The sequence below is a fragment of the Miniopterus schreibersii genome, assembly GCF_964146895.1.
Source record: "Miniopterus schreibersii genome assembly, chromosome: 19".
NCBI lineage: Eukaryota > Metazoa > Chordata > Mammalia > Chiroptera > Miniopteridae > Miniopterus > Miniopterus schreibersii.
In genome coordinates, this window is record NC_138119.1 from 13,877,769 (window position 1) to 13,897,527 (window position 19,759).

The 19,759-nt window shown below is 40.1% G+C and overlaps 1 protein-coding gene and 1 pseudogene across 4 annotated transcripts; both read right to left on the reverse strand.

Annotated features, from left to right (window-relative positions):
- Nucleotides 1-145: 145 nt before the first annotated feature.
- Nucleotides 146-16,470, reverse strand: KHDC4 (KH domain containing 4, pre-mRNA splicing factor). Of its 3 annotated transcripts, none has more exons than XR_013997655.1 (14): nucleotides 16,069-16,166; nucleotides 15,350-15,566; nucleotides 12,269-12,397; nucleotides 11,842-11,921; nucleotides 10,747-10,799; nucleotides 10,364-10,527; nucleotides 9,385-9,596; nucleotides 8,832-8,892; nucleotides 7,223-7,280; nucleotides 6,737-6,990; nucleotides 4,266-4,457; nucleotides 3,255-3,339; nucleotides 2,320-2,411; nucleotides 146-1,418 (listed from the first exon to the last, which is right to left on the reverse strand). XR_013997655.1 is itself a non-coding variant. In XM_081120735.1 (14 exons), the coding sequence occupies exons 2-14, from the start codon at nucleotides 15,398-15,400 to the stop codon at nucleotides 1,219-1,221; spliced, it is 1,659 nt and encodes a 552-aa protein (XP_080976861.1). In that variant the 5' UTR covers nucleotides 15,401-15,566; nucleotides 16,188-16,470; the 3' UTR covers nucleotides 146-1,218. The 3 variants fall into 3 exon arrangements, 2 of the variants coding, with proteins under 2 accessions (XP_080976861.1, XP_080976860.1); XM_081120735.1 differs by lacking the exon at nucleotides 16,069-16,166 and adding an exon at nucleotides 16,188-16,470 and having other exon boundaries at nucleotides 3,255-3,367; XM_081120734.1 differs by having other exon boundaries at nucleotides 3,255-3,367.
- Nucleotides 16,471-18,379: 1,909 nt separating this feature from the next.
- LOC308548732 (heat shock factor-binding protein 1 pseudogene) lies at nucleotides 18,380-18,743 on the reverse strand (annotated as a pseudogene). The gene has a single exon. The product of its transcript is annotated as a heat shock factor-binding protein 1 pseudogene (transcript).
- Between the last annotated feature and the right edge of the window lie 1,016 nt (nucleotides 18,744-19,759).

Here is a 19,759-nt window from a genome sequence, read left to right on the forward strand (position 1 = left end):
AAAATTCATAGAACTGTATGCAAACTTTTGGGTCCATGTATGTATTTTTCTGGAGGGGTTAGAATGTCATTGTGCTATGAGTTGTTAAGTTTATGAATTTTAATGTATGGATGGGTTGTGGAATAAAGAACAGAGAAACCACAAGCACAATATTTATACATTTATTTATAATGACATTATGGTCTAAGTATTTACAACATATAGGAAACCAGAGGATAAGTTTATACAAAGCCAGCCTGCAACGTATTCAAATGTGCAAAAATGACAGTTCAGTATCTCAAACTACTGATTCAGCAGACTAGCTCCTTCACTTTCACACATCAGTATTTGATACAAAAAAGTTCTTTTGGCAAAACCTGTAATGCCAAGAAAAAGGACAGCTGTAATTTCAGTCACTAAGTCCACCATCCTATTGTGAGCAGTCAAATCTCTCTATTTTAGCTGCAACCAGTTCTGAGAGAGACAGACCACTGTGTTTCATTTCTATGATAAATTCGCACCAGCTTTTGATCAATGAGTTTTCTCTGACCCAGTTGAAGACAAGAGCTTAGAAGAGCAATAAAAACAGCAATGGCTATCTGAGACAAGTGTGCCTGAAGGTGCCAGCTTTGGATCATCCCCCAAAAAAGACACAATGAAAAAAATAACTTCATTTTCCTACCCAGGATCCAGCTATATCTTACAATTTTAAATTAGTAAAATCGCACTTTCCAAAACAGAAAGAATCCAAAAATGGAATAGGGATTAGGAATTCGTAAATGTAGTACTGAAAGGAAAGGATGGTCTTAAAATCATTTTCCCACTAATAAACAGTAAGGCTTGGTTTGTAACAAGTTATTATCAAAATTGACCAAACAGTAGTAAAATATAAATAAAACTGTCTACGTCCAAATAGGGGCTATTCATTTGGAAAGGCCAGACCAGGTCAAATGTACACTGGAATGACCCCAATGGGATGCACATTTCACCAAGTGTTTAAAAAAAAGGGTCTGAGACAAATTTGTGATCCTACGTAAATTTTAACAGATGCTATGCCACTGAAGAAAAAAGGGTATTTTAAAAAAGAATGAAACCCTTTTAAGAAAGGAGATGCTGCACCTCTAACTTCTGCAAAGGTCCATGATGGTTCCCAGTACAGGCCAAAGTCTTGTTAAATCAAATGCATGCATTATTGCTAAAGAAGAGTCACCGAGGGTCAAAACTCTGTTCCACTGTTTCCTACGGGGCCATCCAGAACGGCATCTGTTGTTTAGCTCGAGGTTGCGATGATGGGTATTGATATCCCAAACTCCAGCCCTGTGGAAAACTACTTGCATTTTTATGACCTCCGTGTTCCTCCTCTTCATCCGACGAATCTGCAGCGTAAGCCACTAGGCCGAACCCCTTCTCCGTAGTTTTCATCTTCTTGGCTGGATAGTCTAGAACAGAGAAGAACCACCCAAACCCCGTTCCCCGACAAGAAAAAAAGATAATACCATAAATTCGTTAATTAAAAAAAAAAGATGTTAATTTTAAGTGGTTAGTTGGACACCATTTTGAAGTCACAGGGTCGGTGGTCACCCAAAAGCGTTGAAGGTCACACGAAAAACAGCACCAGCAGCAGCAAATGTGAATCCACCAGAACCATGTAAGAAAACAGAGAAAGAAAAAAGAAACACACACACACAAAAAAAAAAAAGAAAAAAAAAGAAAAGAAAAAAGGAGTTAGCAAGTGAGTCTCTGGAGGCTGACATTTCACCTTTTAAAGAGTTTAAAGAAAAGAAGAAAAGAAGAAAATTTATTTTCTTCTGTTCATTTTTATGATGACTACAGGCAAGAAACAAAAATGATCCCATGTACCTCTGCAGGAGTTAGAGAGTTCTGGGATACTAAGAAGCAACATTTTTTATAACAGCCACAGGCTGATCATTCCCAACCAACAGAGCTAAGAGGGGAGACGGCTCAGTTCCCAACAAAAAAGTATCAATCTTTAATTAAGTCTGTATCAGATTATCTCCAAGTATTTAAGACAATAAGGCAACAAAATTTTGAAATGACCTACCAATCATTAGTATTTCCTAGGGTTTTAATGTCACTGATGTTATGTATAAAATATAAGTCGACTGACTCTTTTTTTCTAGACACACGTCGGTTGAAAATAAAAGGTTGTGTAACTATATGCTGTCCGTATGAATAAAAAAAAAAAGTATTCTCATTAGATTATAGAGGCTGGATAAAACACCTAAATGTATCACACCTGAATGAATATCAGGTTAGAAAACTAATAGCTCAAGACCAGTCTTAACCACTCCCTTAGTCCCCCAGTTATACCTTACTCACCATGGCTCCCTGTTAAGGTCCCAGATCCATTCCTTTCATCAGACTCCGTTTTTATTCCAGTCACTGGAAAGGCTGGTGGAGGCATCAACTGCCTGTTAAATAAACAGAAACACTCTTTTAGACAATCAATTTTAAATTCTCCAGTAGGTAAGTGGAATAACAATATAGTCTGCAGATAATCTTTCAAGTTCATATTCACCATTAATTTCAAGCTTTAAGCTATTTTCAAGTTGTACGATTATGAGGCTTTGTCTACATAGCCAGGCCATGCCAAAAACAGAAGGAACTGTAGTGGGAAGTGAGCTTTCTCCTATATTATTATTATTATAGGGAGAATTCAAGCACTGGACAGCAGGCTGGGCCCCAGGTTCAAGTTCCTCCATCCATGGTACTCTATGATTTTAAGTAGAAAAAATGGCTTGACTACATAACTACTGCCTCCTCTTAAAAAAAACAGTAAGATGCAGACAATGAAAGTAAAGGAAGATGCCTGAATAGGCAAGCACTGAGTTATTCAAAGCTAAGTACCACTGCTACTAAGATTGGGGAAGTCATATCATTGTACTCTCCATGAAGCTTGTTTATCCAAGTGGTTTAATTCCAGTTTTGTTTTGTTTTTTAAATATATCTTTATTGATTTCAGAGAGAGGAAAGGAAAGAGAGACACAGAAACATCAATAATGAGAGAGTCATTGATCGGCTGGCCCCTGCACGCCCCCGACTGGGGATCGAGCCCGCAACCCAGGCATGTGTCCAGACCGGAAATCGTACCCCGATCGCCTAGATCCTAGGTCAACACTCAACTGCTGAGCCACGCCTGGCCGGGCTAATTCCAGTTTTAGAACATGGAAGCTCGTAGCAATGATCATTATTTACACTAACGGTACAAATGACATGAATATATTAATATAATTACGTACTACCAACTAACTTACCTGTCCCTCTCTCGCTCTTTGCCTGAGGAACTTGCCGGCTTCGATCCTGCACCTTCAATCTCATTCTGACTGGAGAAGCCTGTACCTAAATTAGTCATATGAATGGGTCCATGCTATGAGCAGAAAAATACAGTGGCATTAGCAAATCTACAACTGCTGTATTGACTTTAGCTCCTTAATGTAACTGTCAAGTGCCTCATCTTTCTGATAAATTGCAGTAAGCTGCACTACAAAGCTCCTTGGGATTTGGAGCATAACTATAGTCAAAGCAGAGATTTGTCTCTGTTGGAATGGCCGGTCAGGGACATTATGTTCATTATGCTATGTCTGTTTTCAACTATCCATAACTTAACTGCTTTGTATAAACCTAGTTATAAACTATAAAAATACTTCAAAGTTTGTTTCAAAAGAATGCTTCAAGAATCCTGGCAAAAAGTAAAGGTGCTTCTCCTGATAAAACAAAAATGTACCCAAACCACATATTTTAATAATCTTTAAAAAAACCCTCTTTAGTGAGTGACTTCATAATTATGTGTATGCACAGATTCACTGCATTTCTGACACTTTTTGGGGGGGGCACTGGAGAGAAAAAAAATCATCTTCTTTTTTAGGGGGAGGAAAAGGGAATCCTAAACCAAAAGCCAAGGTTTTAAATATAAACCACATATTGGTAGAATGAGCTCTCAGTGAGATGTACAGGGAAGTAAGAACTACCAGAGGCTTCCAAGAGTATGAATAGGAGAAGTCCACAAATCTACAGAACTCCTTCCAGATGCTATTTAGAGACCTCCCTAGGTGGAAAGCTTTGTATGCCCCAAAACAAAACCCACTCAGAAGGAATCACTCTTGCTTTAAATTAATCCCCCAAGGATAAAAACCTAATCTAAATAGATTCCAGAAAGCAGAAATCCTAGTACTGGGAGGACAGTTGATATAGATGTGAATTTATCTTTATTTAAAGGGAGAATATAGAGTAAGATGAGGAAAGTAAGACAGGGTATTTTATTTAACCTGGTATCCAAGAAGTCCAGATTCTCGTTCATCCGGCAGCTCCTCTGTGAATCTCCTCTTCTGTGCCTGGGGTTGAGTTGGGAGTGGGGGCTGGGGCTGGGGCTGGGGTTGGGGCTGGGGTGGGGGCTGGGGCCCAGCAGGCAAGGCAGTTTTGACAGGAGTAGCAGGAATAAAAGGTCCACTCATCGGACTCTGGGACCAAAACAAACCAAGGGGGAAAAGTGTGAGAATCCCCAACTAATGAAGAAGCCAACAATGAAACAATAACTATACTTTAATGATCAATATGTAGCACATGAATCGTTCACCTTCTGGTCTTTAGTTTCCTTTCCTTCACGTATAATTTGCTAACAAATTAGTATCACCTAGCCTTCCCACCTTCCTGGTAAGGAAACATGAAATTGATCATCTCTACAGCTTTGAACTCTCAGGAAAAACCTGTTGTGCATTTGAGCTATCAGTAGCAAACAGGACAATTAACAAACAAAAGACTCCAGCCATTTACTTAGTTTTAGAAGTTATTAAGCAAGAACACTCTTACTTAAAGCCCTTCGATCAATGTGACTAGTTCTTTCTGGATCATAAATTTTGCTAATGCTTGTGGCAAAGGCAACTTCATTTATTTGTTGTTATGTCCAGATCAAGTCTGTCTAATCTTTTGAGAGACTGTTCCAAAAAGGATTAAGGTGTCGTCAAAAGATAGTATATGTTAAATAAGAACTTATCAGAGGAAAACACTTATGAATAACAAATGGCTAATATTTACTGACTGCTTGGAGCATCTTACTTAATCCTTGCCCCCCCCCCCGAGATATTATCATTATGCTCATTTTTATTGATTTTCTTTTTAAGCGAGAGAGGAAGGGAGAGGGAGAAAGAAACATCGATGTGAGAAACATTGATTGGCTGCCTCTCGTAGGAACCCTGACTGGGAATCACACCAACTACCTTTTGGTGCACAGGACGACACTCCAACCAACTGAGCCACACAGGCCAGAGCTATGCCCATTCTATACAGAAAGAAAACCAAAGCCTGGATAGGTTATATTATATCCCAATATCACACAGCTCAAAAATGGGAAAGCATGATGAATCCTGCCTATTTCTGATGGAGAACTATAAAGCTCTCCCTGCCTAAATACAAAAAGTAAAATAATTATGACTAGGGACCACAACAGAATTTAGTCCAGAAGTCCTTTTTTGTCTCATACTGTACAACCCCCTTCAGTGCTACCAGCTCACAGGTAAGGAGGCTGGGCAATGGTTCGAGGCAGCAATTTACTCTAGCATGGGTACACTATGAGGGGCCCACAGAGAAGGGCCCACCATAAATCCAATACCATGCTCTCTCATTAGTCTTTCCCCTGCCTTTAAGGAGGATTGTATATAATTTATCTAAATTAGCTAGCTGCCTACTCATTTCCTAAAATTCTGGTTTCTTACAGTTTGAGAAATAGATATCAGCACTTATAATCCTTAGGTTCGGAATATATCTTGGTTTACAAAGACCTGTATGTGGTATATTTCTTAGGTTAGTAATCCCATTCCTATCATGTAGAGGTGTAGTACAGGCCAGCCCCCTGTTCCTTGGACTTTTTTAAACACTGTAAAGCCAGGTGCAGGCACATGATGGCCCACAATATGGCACACTATGATTCTGGCCTGCTACCTATTTTTGTCAATTAGGTGTGACTGGCACACAGACATGCATGTTTACATGTGTGTTTGTTTGGTATTGTCTGCAGCTGCTTTTGAGCTACAATAGCAGGGTTGCAGTAGTTGTGACAGAGACCACTAGCCTACAAAACCTAAGATATATTTACCATCAGGCCCTTTGTAGAAAGTTTGCCAACTCCTGCTCTAAACAACTATAAAGTGGCAAGATTCATGAAACTGTGAACTTCAGGATGAATCCACACACATACACACTATTCAAAAGCATTCAGGTAGTTTGTTGGCAAGAAGATAACAGGGCCCTGGCCAGGTAGCTGAATTGGTTAGAGTGTTGTCCCGATATGCCAAGGTTGTGGATTTGATCCCCGGTTAAGGCACATACAAGAATCAACCAATGTGCCTGGCTGGGCATGGCTCATCAGTTGAGCATCGAACTAGGATCCAGGAGATCGAGGTTCGATTCCCAGTCAGGGCACATGCCCAGGTTGCAGGGTCGATCCCCAGTTGGGGGCATGCAGGAGGCAGGTGATCAATGATGACTTTCTCATCATTGATGTTTCTATCGCCCCCCCTTCCTCTCTCTGAAATCAATAAAGATTAAAAATAAAAATAAAAAATCAACCAACAAGATCAATGTTTCTCTCTCTCTAAATCAATTTAAAAAATTTAAAAGATAACAGGAAAACAGTATCCCACATTACATATGATTTTCTAAATAAAACCACCATCTTTCCACCCCTTCACTGGCCCATTTTTCCTAATTCAATGGTATCATGTTTCATATTCTGGCATCTTACCTGTCCAGTGCTAGCTGGAGGCTGCACTTGTGTTATCGGGTATTGTGTTGGCACAGGTGGGACTCCAGTAGGTAATGCTGGCAAAACTCCCGGTGCCAATGAAACAGCTGGTGGCACTATGCTTGGAACTCCATAGGGAGGCTGAATTGGCTGCTGAGGAGGGGGAACAACAGGGTAACCAGACTGATAGCCATTGGATGGATAATATGGTGGTTGAGGAGGGACACTACTTATAGCAGAGGGTTGTGTATAGCCTGAAGGGGAAGAAAAAAAGTGTTTAATCAGCTGCAGCAGAATGAGACATTTTAGCTGAATATTAAACTTAATCTCTAGGGAAGAAAACTACTGAGCTTCAAATGGCTTTCCAAATTACCAAGTTGAAGGGAACACTATTAGTGCCCTGGCACAGTCTAGCCTCAAGTATCATTATTTTATTCATAAATATCACTAGCAAAGTATTTTTTAAACACTTTAAGACATACACACCTGGTAAAGGTACAGCAGTATTAATCTGATTCACAAATCTAGAGTATTCAGCATGAACCTGTAAGAGAAGGAAAAACACAGATGGGACAGTCCTAATTTATTGACTATTATAAGGGGTCTAATTATACAATTTGAAAACCAAAACAATTAGGAATTAAAGTGTTCCCACTGATATTTCAATCAAATTTTGACTTCTTTATTCTTTTATTTACTGAGTGAATGACTCTGTCCCCAAGGAGCTTATGTTTAATAAATGTTTAGTACTTCCTCCCTCCAGTTTTTCACTATAAGCATCTTACTAAAGTCCATAACTTCAAGTAACAACAAAGAAAAAATAAGGGGAATGGTCAGGGAAGTTCTCTGGAACAGGATTGGTCAGTCAGGTTACTTCACAAAGGCAAAGAAAACAATAGCATCCCAAAGAGCACCCTTAAACATGAAATAACACAAGGTTGAATATATTCAACCCCCAAACCTAATTTCTTTTAGGCGCTATAAAAACAGCCCTATGGTTTAACTTTTGGTTATTTGTTTACAAAATAGAAAGAATTGAGAGAAAAAAGGGACATTTGTAATACTTTCAACAATAAAGATAAATTTAAAAAAAAAAAAAAGAATAGATAATCAAATAAGCAATTATCCAAAAGGCATTGCTAATGGTTTTAAACTATTATAGCTCTACACTTACTTTAGCTAAATCTAATATTAAAAAGAATTTGGGGCCCTGGCCTGGTAATGGCCCAGCTGGCTAGAGCGTTGTTCCAATATGCCAAGGTTGTGGGTTTGATCAGAGGTCAGGGCACATACAAGCAGCAACCAATGAATGTATAAATAAGTGGAACAACAAATCGACGTGGTTTTTTTTCTATCTAAAATAAATTTTTAAAAAAGAAGAATTTGGAATGCTTATCCTAATTACTTGAATGGAATTAAAAGTATTAATCTAAATAACTGACAACACTGATGCTTTATGGTACCAATGTACTATGGATTTCAAAATTCCATACTGAAATAGCTCCTGAAATAGCTCCATGACAATTGTGCCCCTGGCTATGGGAATGTAACTTCTTCAAAGACAATGTTAGTTGCTACAATGGTGTAGTGGTTTGAATAGTGCTCCTCCCACCCCCAAATTCATGTCTGCCTGGAACCTCAGAATATGGCTTTATTTGGAAATAAGGTCTTTGTTTGTAGGTTAAGATGAGGTCAAACTGGACTAGACTGGGTCCTAAATCCAAAGACTGACACCCTTAGAAGAAGAGATAGACACAGAGATACAGGCAAAAAGGTCAGGTGAAGATCAAGACAGACTGGAGTATGCTGACACAAGGCAAACAAGCCAAGGACATGAGCAATGACAAGAAGCTAGGAGACAGGCGTGGGATGGATCCTCCCACAGAACTTTCAGAAGGAACCAACCCTGCCCACACCTTGATTCTGGACTTCTGGCTTCCTGAACTGTAAGAGAATAAATTTCTGCTGTTTTAAGTCACCCAGTTTGTGGTAATTTTGTGTGGCAGCCTAGGAAACTAATACAGGTAGGAAAAACAGCTAAAACACAGTCCAAAATAGCAGTAGCTGTTCTGAGTATCAGACAAATATAACTCACTGTTTGCAAGAGATTCTCACATAGCTTCTTGGCAGCAGCGAGGCCTTCTGGTTTGGGATGACTGCAAAGAATTAAGAACCAAGGGTTCAAAGGGAAGAAAAATAAAGGATGCTTTCTAAACCTAATATATTCAATGTAGCACAAATCTAAGCTTCTGAAAACCACAAAATAGGGACACAAAATAATGTTATAAGCCCTTTAAGGTATAAATAGTATTATTTCATTGGTCTTTCTCTCAGTAATAGCACTTCTTGATATAAAGAAAAGATATTTAAAAATATTGTGATAGGTTTAAGTCAAAATTATTGTAGGCTCATAACAGCTCATTTTAGGATTACAGACTTGTATAAAACTCAAGGATTTGAATATAAAGGTTATCTACCTCCTAATCTAAAACTTTTTATAACTAACCATAAAGTGATTACTCCCAGTGTTTACCTATGTTCCTCATGTTACTACTTATTAAGGCCATTTTTCTTTCACTCCTTCTGAATCACTGCTGTCTGTACTGCTAAGCTGACAAGGACTCAAACGTTCTCGACTCCATCCATACCTGATGTATATATACATAGGTTCAAAAGCTTCTCGGCCAGATGCTGGCTCAATGCAGCCCGAACCCTTGCCTCGTAGGAAGACTTTGGCACCCGTTTCAATCTGAATGTGCTGCAAGTAAGAGCAGCCTGGACCTTCCACTTTCTCTTTGACATTAAAAGTGGGCACAGCATGTTCTAGACCCACGAATAATTTATCTTGAACATAATGCATCTGTAAAAGAACAGAATACCTCTGGTTAAACAGAGAATAGAGAATTAAACCCTAATCTTGGAAATCATTATATAAAATATTTAATTCTCCAGATACTTCTAATTACTTCCAGAATAAGGATCCCCTATAATTTCTATCAAGAGGCCATAAAAGTAAACCCTATCAAGTAGCTTAATTTAAATGAGAACCACAGTCCACATACCTACTTACAACACGAATGCCTCTCTGTTCAGCAACATCTATCTAAGAGGTGGAAACCCAAAATCTAATACTGAGTAAGCATACCCACTTCCTCTTGACTGATAAATGTTAAGAAACTATAGCAAAGAGAGTTTCCTGTAAAACTGGAGTAGAATGTTGGGTGGTACAGTCAGCCCTGAGATGTTCTCCAGTAAGGGCTGCTCTCTCCAACCCTTTTTTCTAGGAGGATTGTATCAGCAGAGTCCTACTTCACCGGACTCAGCCTTCTTAGTCCTCCAGTCGCCATCAAGTTTACAAATATAAATTCAAACCCCTAACTTCAAATGTACAACGCGCACACTCTTTGAGCTACCAAAATCCCCTTTCTAGAATACATTGGAAGAACTGTGTGCTCAAATGTTCACTACATCTTGAAAACCTAAATGGTCCATTAATAGGATATCAATAGTGGGTAACTTACAGGATGGAATTTCAGGATTTTGTTTCTTCATACTTTCTGTATTATTTGGCATATATCATTTTTATAGAAATGATAAAGCTGTTAATGATCTCTCCACAAAACATACCCCTGACTGGAAGGGAGGCTTCTGGTTAACAGCTGGAGACAGCTGCGTAATAGGCGCTGGTTGATGATAGACAGTGACAGTCGCACCATTAAAAGTTGGACTTGTCCCTGTGGCAGCCTTCACCACCCCATTGGTAATAATTTCTTTGATTCGGTTTACAGCTCCTAGGGAAAAACACAGAGAGTAAGATACTATACCAAAGAAGTGAATGAACTGACTAGTACTCAGTGATAAACATATCAATCCATTTTATAGGTGACCCAAGTGTTTGGTTCCCAACCTCTCTAAACCCCTATGTCTATTCATGAGCAGTTCATAAATTATACTAGCCCTGTACTTTGTCTTTCACAAAAAGTGACACATGAGCCAAAAATAGTACTTACTGTCCACTAATTCCCGTGTCTGGCCCTGAACATGAAGATATAATGGACGATCCCTATAAAGAGAAATATAAAATGATGATACCAAACTGATCATAACCAAAGGAGCTAAATGAGTCACCAAAACTAATTTGTAACGTTTAAAGCTTCCAAATAAGTGAAAGGTAATACATAGTACATGGAAATGGCTATTGCTAATTTCTAAGAGCATGGTTCAACAGTGGAGGAATGATTAAACTTTTCTGGTTGCTTAAAGTTAACTGGCTCACATAGGGGTCAAATCTGTTCTAATGGGCTCATAAATATTAGTATCCAGTAATTGAGATAACCCAATGTTTGAGAAAAGAATTCCTTTCTGTTAAGATGTCTAATAGGTTATAAGCAAATGTGCTCTTGGCTATCCAAATTAAATGGGGACAAAGTTATGGTGGCATATATATAAATTTCTTTGAAGGCCTACACCAAGACTCTTTAGATTACAAATGTAAAAGTGGCTTAGATTCAGATTTTGATTATAATAATGCAGAAAGTGATTAATAACCATACAGTTAATAAAAAGCTGTAGGTGAAAAAATAACTACAATTATTTATTTTTTTAAAATACATTTTTATTGCCCTAGCTGGCTTGGCTCAGTGGTTAATGTCAGCTCGTGGACTAAGGGGTCCTGGGTTCAATTCCGGCCAAGGGCACGCACCTCGGTTGCAGGCTCAATCCCCAGTACCAGTCAGGGTGCATCCAGGAGGCAACCAATCAATGTGTCTCTCTCACATCAATGTTTCTCTCTCCCCCCACTTCACTCTCTCTGAAAAGCAGTGGAAAAATATCTTCAGGTGAGGATTAAGAAAACATGGAACATTGTGAAATAAAAAAGTCAAAGCACAATAGGAAAGAGAGTAACTGCAACACTTCTATCTGTTGGAGATGTCCCAAATTCACAATAAGCATATATACATATACATACATGTACATCTATTAGCCCAAGTAGCTACTGCATAAGCTACTAATCAAACACACATACTCCCTAAGAATAAAAAACATGAAGCTAGTGTGAGTCGTATACCCAGCCCCTCCCCAAAGTACAGGACATGCATACACACCCTGGTCCCACTTTGGCCTTCTCCTCAGTAGTCATGAACCTCCCTCGAGTTGACACTGCAGCCCCACTAAGTCGGCTGATCTAAAAAGGAAACTTTCTGTTAAAATGTGGCAATTGATAGATTTCAATGACAGCAGGATTTTCCCCATCCACCCATTCCACCAATAAGGGAGAAATGAATTCTCTCTGATATCTGAAAATCTAGTTCCATTGTTTCTTCCTCAGACCAACCCAGGGAATACATGCTTACCTTTTTCTTTACCTTCACTAAGTCACTCTGCAGTTAAGTCAAACCCAACTCTGATTTTGGAGACTATGACCCAAATCCACTAATGAGTATCTGACTCATGTCTGTCTGTATTTAGCAGTCTTATTTGTCTGAAATCACACCCACCCGCCACCTTCCCCAAAGTCCAACATCTCCACACCTCGTCTTGAGTTTGTCCTCGAGTCAGCAAGTTCCTACATGTGAGAGGCACATCATTGATCTCTACTTCAGCTACCACCAGGTCATCCTTGCTTTTACTGCTAGTTAGGCCTTTTCCAGGGGTCTGAAGCTACAAAAAGAGAAATCAGATTTAAATGTTTATATGACAAAATAGTATCTTTTCAATGCCCAATTTCCAAGTACATCTTCCCAAGTCCCTCCACCTCCTTACGGTTCCCTTTACCTGCCTGCAAACATACTTGGAAACACTCCTTGGTCATTCTTCATAAATGAAACAAAAAAAAAAAAAAACCTCACTAAAATGATACCAAGTACAATCAATTTACTTGAAGGCTGCCATCAGATTTCTCTACCTTGGCCACGTGTGCATTTTTATGACCACATAATTACAGAAACTCTATGGACTAGAAGCTGGTACCTCCAAAAGAAAAACTAAAGGGCTAAGTCATGATGCTTTACAGCTCAATTAGCTAGCTATGCATGTAGTAAAATACATGGTAGAGCTTAACCCACAAAGCACAATAACTCATACATCTCATCTGTGTAATGGGAAGTTGCCTTTGTGCCAACACTATAGTCACAACATATCAAAGTCAACTAATTCCATCCTTGCAATGTCAAAACCCTTCAATTGGCCCTGGTCGGTGTGGCTCATTTGGTTGGAGCATTGTCCCAAACTCCAAAAGGTCGTGGGTTCAATTCCCAGTCAGGGAACATACCCAGATTGTAGGTTCAATCCCTGGCCAGGGCAAGTGCAGGAGGCAACCGATCAATGTTTCTCTTTCCCTTCCTCTCCCTAAAATAAATTTAAAAAACACACACCCTTAAATTATATCTAATTCACATTCTACCCCATTACTCTCTCTTAAGAACAAAGAGAATGGGTGACAAGCCAAGTAAGATCCTAAAATCTGAGCTGGTTTCTCTCAATTTATATTACAGGCAACTCCAGATAGGTGCGATTTGAGTGTTATTTGAAAAAATTTTATTATCAGGATAGCCTTCCCCAACCTTAGCTGCCCTGGATCAATGTCTAGCAAATCTGTTCAAGGAAGGTAAAATACAGTTTATTTCTTTGTGTAGTAGATACATTTATTAAATCTGAAAGCAAACTAAATGGACACAGTATCTCCTTACCTTTGTTTAGTCCCCTTCAGTACATCTTATCTCACTGAATCTTTATGGCCTCCTTTAAAGGTACATATCAGTGTTGTCCAACAGAACTTTCTGTGATGATGTGTTTCCTGCCTGGCAGTCCAATATGGGTGCCACTAGCCACATGTCTACTGAGCACTTGAAATGTGGCTAATGTGACCAAGAAACTAAACTTTAAATTTTATTTTTAATTCAATTTTTAATTTATATAGCCACATGAGGCTAGTGACTATGGGACTGGACTGCATGGGTATATATGACCAACCCCATTACAGATGAGGAAACTGAGGCGCATTTGTCAAAGCCACCCAACCAGTAACTGGGGATTCTGGGTTTTAAACCTAGGTATTCTGATTCCAAATCCAGTATTCATGCACCATGCTGCCTCCTGCTGAGTTCATTTACCATTTTAAAAATCACTTTTTAGAGAAAAAAATGAGTCTAAATGATTAATATCAGTATTTAGAGTTTTAATATTCAAGGAGTATTTCTTCATCAGTGTCCTTTTAATATTTCCTTGTAGACCTCAGAAATGGACAATTGACTCACATAATCTTTGCAAACCATAAATATACAATGGGTGGTAAACTTCCAAGTCACTAAAGGTTCTCACCAATTCTGCAGAACTTGAATATTTAAGTATCCAGCAGGTTATGGCCTACTGATAAACATTCTGTTGATGTTATCTACTGATAAATTAGAAGGCTAACAAAGAATATCATTTTATTTTTTACCAGCTTTATTGAGGTATAATTAAAAAAATAAAACTTGCATATATTTAAGATGTACAACTTGATGTTTTACTATATGTATACATTGTGAAATAGTCACCACAAACATGCTAATTAACACATCCATCACCTCACATTCATTGCATTTTCAAATACAGAACTCATCTCTTCACAGGTATCAAGGATGGCAAGTTTAAGCCAAAATAATTTTTTAAAATTATAATTACAATGGAGTGGGCTGCCTTGGAACACATTGAACTCTACAACTCTAGAGGCTTTCATCCAATTGCCTGAGGTGACTCTGAAATAGACATCTGTGCCTACCATTTACAGACTCTGAACAAGTTACTTTACATTCATGAGCCTAATTTTCCTCATCTGTAAACTGGTGACAATAATTTATTCAATAGAATTGTTATAAGAATTTTTTTTTTTAAAGTGCAAAGCATGCATTCTGGCAATACAGTCACTATATACTCATCACCCTATAGGAAGATGCAATTAGGTTAAAGGTTTCTAAGTTCAGATCCATTCTAGCTGTAAGATTCCAATTATAGCAGGGATTTTATAAAATGACCAAAGAATTTCCTCAATCTGTGTGAAAACAACAAAACCATCCATAAATTGCACTTTGGTTAGGCAGTCATTAAAAAGTTGACTCTATCGCGATACGCTAAGATTGTGGGTTCCATCCGGGTCAGGGCACATACAAGAATCAACCAATGAGTGCATAAGTAGGTGGAACAACATGTTTCTCTCTCTCCCCCTTCCTCTCTCTCTAAAATCAATAAATGAAAAATAGAATTTAAAAAAAGTTGAATCTATAGAATATAATTAGAGACATTTGAAAGCTCACTTGATTTGAACTCTTTTGGCTTTGGGGAATATGCACATATCAAAAAACATATTACATCACCGCTTTACATGATTATATAAACTTAAGCTGAACTTAATCAACATGGACAAAACAAGCTATTTGGTCCATAAATGTAATCAATCCAATCAAAACTGCCTCGTAAAAACAAATGACAAAATATGTGATACATTCCAAAACTAAAAGATCTTTAAATTACTGTGCCCGTTTTCTCCTTTGTTAATACAATTGTGAGATAACAGGATTACAAAATAACCCCTATTGAAACTGCAATTAGTAGAGTCCCTTCAACTTCAAATACCTTCTCAGCAGCATTCTGAGTTGGTTTCAGCTTCCCTTTGGCCATGAGCATGGCATTGATCTTGGCAGCCACAGCAGCAGCAGCATCTAAGGCTCCAGAGGGAGCAGCTGTGGTACCCCCAGGGCTCCCCCCACTGCTGGTAACCTCCCCACCGGGGGCCGCCGGCGGGAGGAAGAGAAGGGGGGCTGGAGCTGGTTGGTCCCATTTGCTGCGGCGCCTACAATAAATAAAAGAAAAATAACAGGCCCCTCAAAGCTTTCATTTACAGTTGTCCCCTTACTATGCCTTAGCACCCCACTTTCCCTCTACCATGTTCCTTTTACACCTTCCAACCTCCTATCGGAGCTTAAAATTACCATCTTACACAGACAATTACTGTAGCATTTCCCCAAATCCTCACTTCTTTCAAACCTTTCCCAGAATCTGCTTCCTTTCTCTTCCGTCATCCCTGTCAAAAGACTTCACTCTGTCCCACATGACCTCGTTTTCGCCTTCCCCTTGGCTCGTACTTCCAAAAGTCCCCGCTTTCCTCCCGGCTCCGGTCCTCGCCGGCCTTTTCCAGGGGCCCCAGGCCTGCTCGGCAGCCTTCTCAACAACCCGGCCCTCCAACACTACTCTTCCCACCGAAGGGCCCCTCTCCCCGTCCGCAGCTCCCCATGGTCCCTCCGCCTCTCCTGGGCCCCCTGCTCGCCGCCATTCCCTCGCCCGCGGAGCTTTACCCGCCCGCTCCAGGATGTGTCGCGCTCCCCGCGGACATGGCGACGGGCTCTGCTCAACCACCCGCCAACTATCCCACAACCACCTTCCCGTCACTTCCGCCCCCAACGCCTTTACGCACAGCCTCTTCCGGTCGTGAGGCAAAGAGGTTCCGGTTAAACGTCTATTCCGATTGGACTCTCGTCGATTTCAAGGCGTCTGGCGTTGTCTGAGGCCGGTAGGGTGCGACCTTCCTGCTCGGGCCTTGCCCCTGAGAAAGATGGTTACTACTCCTCCAGTGAAAGCGAAATTGGGGCGGGGAGACTCCGTCTTTGTTGCGGGCGAGTTCCTAACCTGCGTGATGATGCGCATGAGTCGGAGTTCAGCGGGTTTCTCCCCACGTCGAGCTGTACTCGCGTGGAATCCCAGCCCCTACGCGGGGAGAGAGCTTTCTCGCGACTTTTGCCCGTTTCACGCTTCAGTTACCTATTTAGGAAAAGGAAAATGACTCGTCCCCTTTTATGGTTTAGGGTTTTTTTTTCCATGACTGGGCGCCAAGCAGTGTTTTAAGAGGAGGACGTATATAAAGACGTAAAGATGAATAAGATACGGGGCCTGCCTTCCTAGTAGTCACATTGTGGCGGGGTGGGCATGCAGGCAGACGCATATAGGAAGGTTGTGGAAGACATGAGCAGTGACGAAGACAAGGAAATGCTCAGCTTGGTAGGACTTACACTTAGGTATTTGAAAGAAACGGAAGCTGAACATCTGAGCGAGCGCGGAGAAGTGATCCAGCATAGGTTAGGAAATCCTGTTCTGCGATCTAGTACGTGACGTTGAACTGGCTGGAGTGTGGGGCCAGATCATGAAAGGCCTTGAATGCCCGCTGAGAAGTCTGAGTTGATTTTGGAAACCAGATTCCCAACATTTGGGGTTTCTTGGAGCCACAAGGAGTCTCTAGCTCAAATAAATATAATACAGCACTATTTTTCAAATAAGTTTACATTCTGATAGGACTAATAGAATACCAATGCATTTGAAAGTCAAATTTATAGTGTTTCCCCTTCAGCATTGGATAAATATCCCCTCCACACAAATGCCGCCTATATCATAAATGAAATATATATATTTATGCATTTTCTGTTGCATTGATCTACTGTTTTGCTATAGTGTTTTTATTACAGTCCTCATCCAAGCAGTGAGGATATTTTTTCCCATAGATTTTTAGAGAGAGTAGAAGGAAGGGTGAAGGTGGGAGAGAGAAAGAAACATCGATGTGAGAGAGACACATCTATTGGCTTTTCTGTCTGGAAGATTTATTGATGTCAATGGGGTGTTAAAATCCCCTGTTACTGTTTATCTCTCCCTTTAAGTCCATCAAGATTTGCTTTACATATTTAGGTGCTCTGCATAAATGTTTACCAGTTATATCCTCTTGTTGGATTGTTCCTTTTATTATTATGTAGTATCCTTCCTTGTCTCTTACTATAGCCTTTGTTTTAAAAACTATTTTGTTAGGCCCGACCGGTGTAGCTCAGCGGTTGAGCCTCCACCTAGGATCCAGATTGCCATTCCTGGTTCACGGCACATGCTCAGGTTGTGGGCTTGATCCCCAGTGGGGGTCATTTGGCAGACAGCTGATCAATGACTCTCATCATTGATGTTTCTTTCTCTCTCTCCCTCTTCCTTCCTCTGAAATCAATAAAAATATATTTAAAAAATAAAATAAACACTATTTTGTCAGGTATGACCATTGCTACCCCAGCTTTTTTAAAATTTCCATTTGCATGAAATATCTTTTTCCATCCCTTTACTTTTAGTCTGTGTGTATCTTTCATTCTGAGGTGGGTCTCTTGTAGACAGCATATATATGGGTCTTGCTTTCTTGTTTTTTAAATTGATTTTAGGGAGAGGAAGGGAAGGAGAGAGAGAGAGAGAAACATTGATGTGAGAAAGAAACCATTGGCTGCCTCCTGCACTCACCCCAACTGGAGATTGAACCTGCAACCTGGGTATGTGCCCTGACTAGGAATTGAACCCGCCACCCCTTGGTGTACGGGATGATGCTCCAACCCAGTCACACTGGCCAAGGCTGGTCTTGTTTTCTTTTTCTTTTCTTTTCTTTTTTTTTTTTTTTAGGAACTGCCAAATTTTAGTGTTTAATATTTAATAGCACAACTGACTACGATCTAAGATGTGAAGTTACCATGTTCAAGAAACTGGGGCTGGGGGAATCACTCTATCAACTAACTATATAGTATGTGATAAGAAGAATGCACACTTTACAACAAAAACCTCTCTACACATAGTAATTAGTTGCAAAAAGCCATTCAGTCTTCTCTTGGCTTGTAAAAACAATGTTTCATATTCCAGTGTAACGGGGTATCTTCAACTCTTCTGTGTAGCAGGTATCTTGTTTTCACCTTCCAGTTCTTCCAGCCTGTGACATGAGGTCTACAATGTTTTCTCCAGGTCATCAATGTGACTCATGTCATCAGTTCTTCCAAAGATCTGGTCACGGACATGGTCTGAAATTTATCTTGCATCTGTTGCAGGGGTGTCTGCACCACTGAGGTGAGATCTTGCATGGTCTTGGGGTCAGTCTCGGCCATCTCCCCAGTTCCCAGCTTGGAGGTGATATCTCAGACCATCACCAACACTTCCATTTATCTGCCCAGATGCTCCCCTGGTCTTGTTTCTTATCCACTCTGCTACCCTATGTCTTTTTTTTTTTTTTAAATATATCTTTATTGATTTCAGAGAGAGGAAGGGAGGGGAGAGAAATATCAATGATGAGTTGTGATTGACTGGCTGCCTCCTGCACCCCCACAACTAGGGATGGAGCCCACACCCCGGGCATGTGCCCTGACCAGGAATCCAACCATGATCTCCTGGTTCATAGGTCGATGCTTAACCACTGAGCCATGCCGGCTGGGCCAAAGTTTATCTTTTTTACTAAATTGTTTGGCTATTTGCATTTCCATCTGAATTTTCAGAATCAGCTTGTCAATCTCTATTTTTAAAAAAGTCTGCTAGAATTTTGATTAGGATTGCATTGAGTCTACAGGCCCATTATGGAGAAAATTGACATGTTATTGGGTCTTCCAACCCATGAACACTGTATGCCTCTCCATTTATTTAAGTCTTCTTTCTCTCAGTAATGCTTTGTGGTTTTCAGTGTGCCAATAATGCACACCTTTTGTCAGATTTATCCTAAGGTTTTTATTTTTGATGCTCTGCCCATTTTAATATGGAAAATAAGAGGTGATCACTTTCATTGCCTTTGCAATTTTTCTGTAAATCTAAAAGTATTCCAAAATATAAAGTTGAGAGTAGGGGAGAGGGAAAAGGAGGGAGGGAGGGATAGAGATTGGGAGGAAAGGGGAAAGACAGAGATAGATTTACTTAGAGCATTGGAGCTGCCCTTTCCCTTACCAGGACTGGAGGATTTTCTTTGGTAGATCTCATCAGACACGTGAAGGTGTATGAAATGGTGGCTGAGGGGTTCATGTGAGGTTGGGGATTTGGGTTAGGGGCAGTTCTCCTACTCCTGCCTCTTGTAGTTGCCCAAGCAGCTAGTCTCTGTCTCCTTTGCCACAAATGCAGAGCTTTTCTCTTTTGGTTCTGTGGAAAGATAACTCAGACCCTCCTGCCTCCCCACCCCTCACCCTCTTTGCCTAGGCTCTGGAATGAAGGGACAGGGACGTGGGGTAG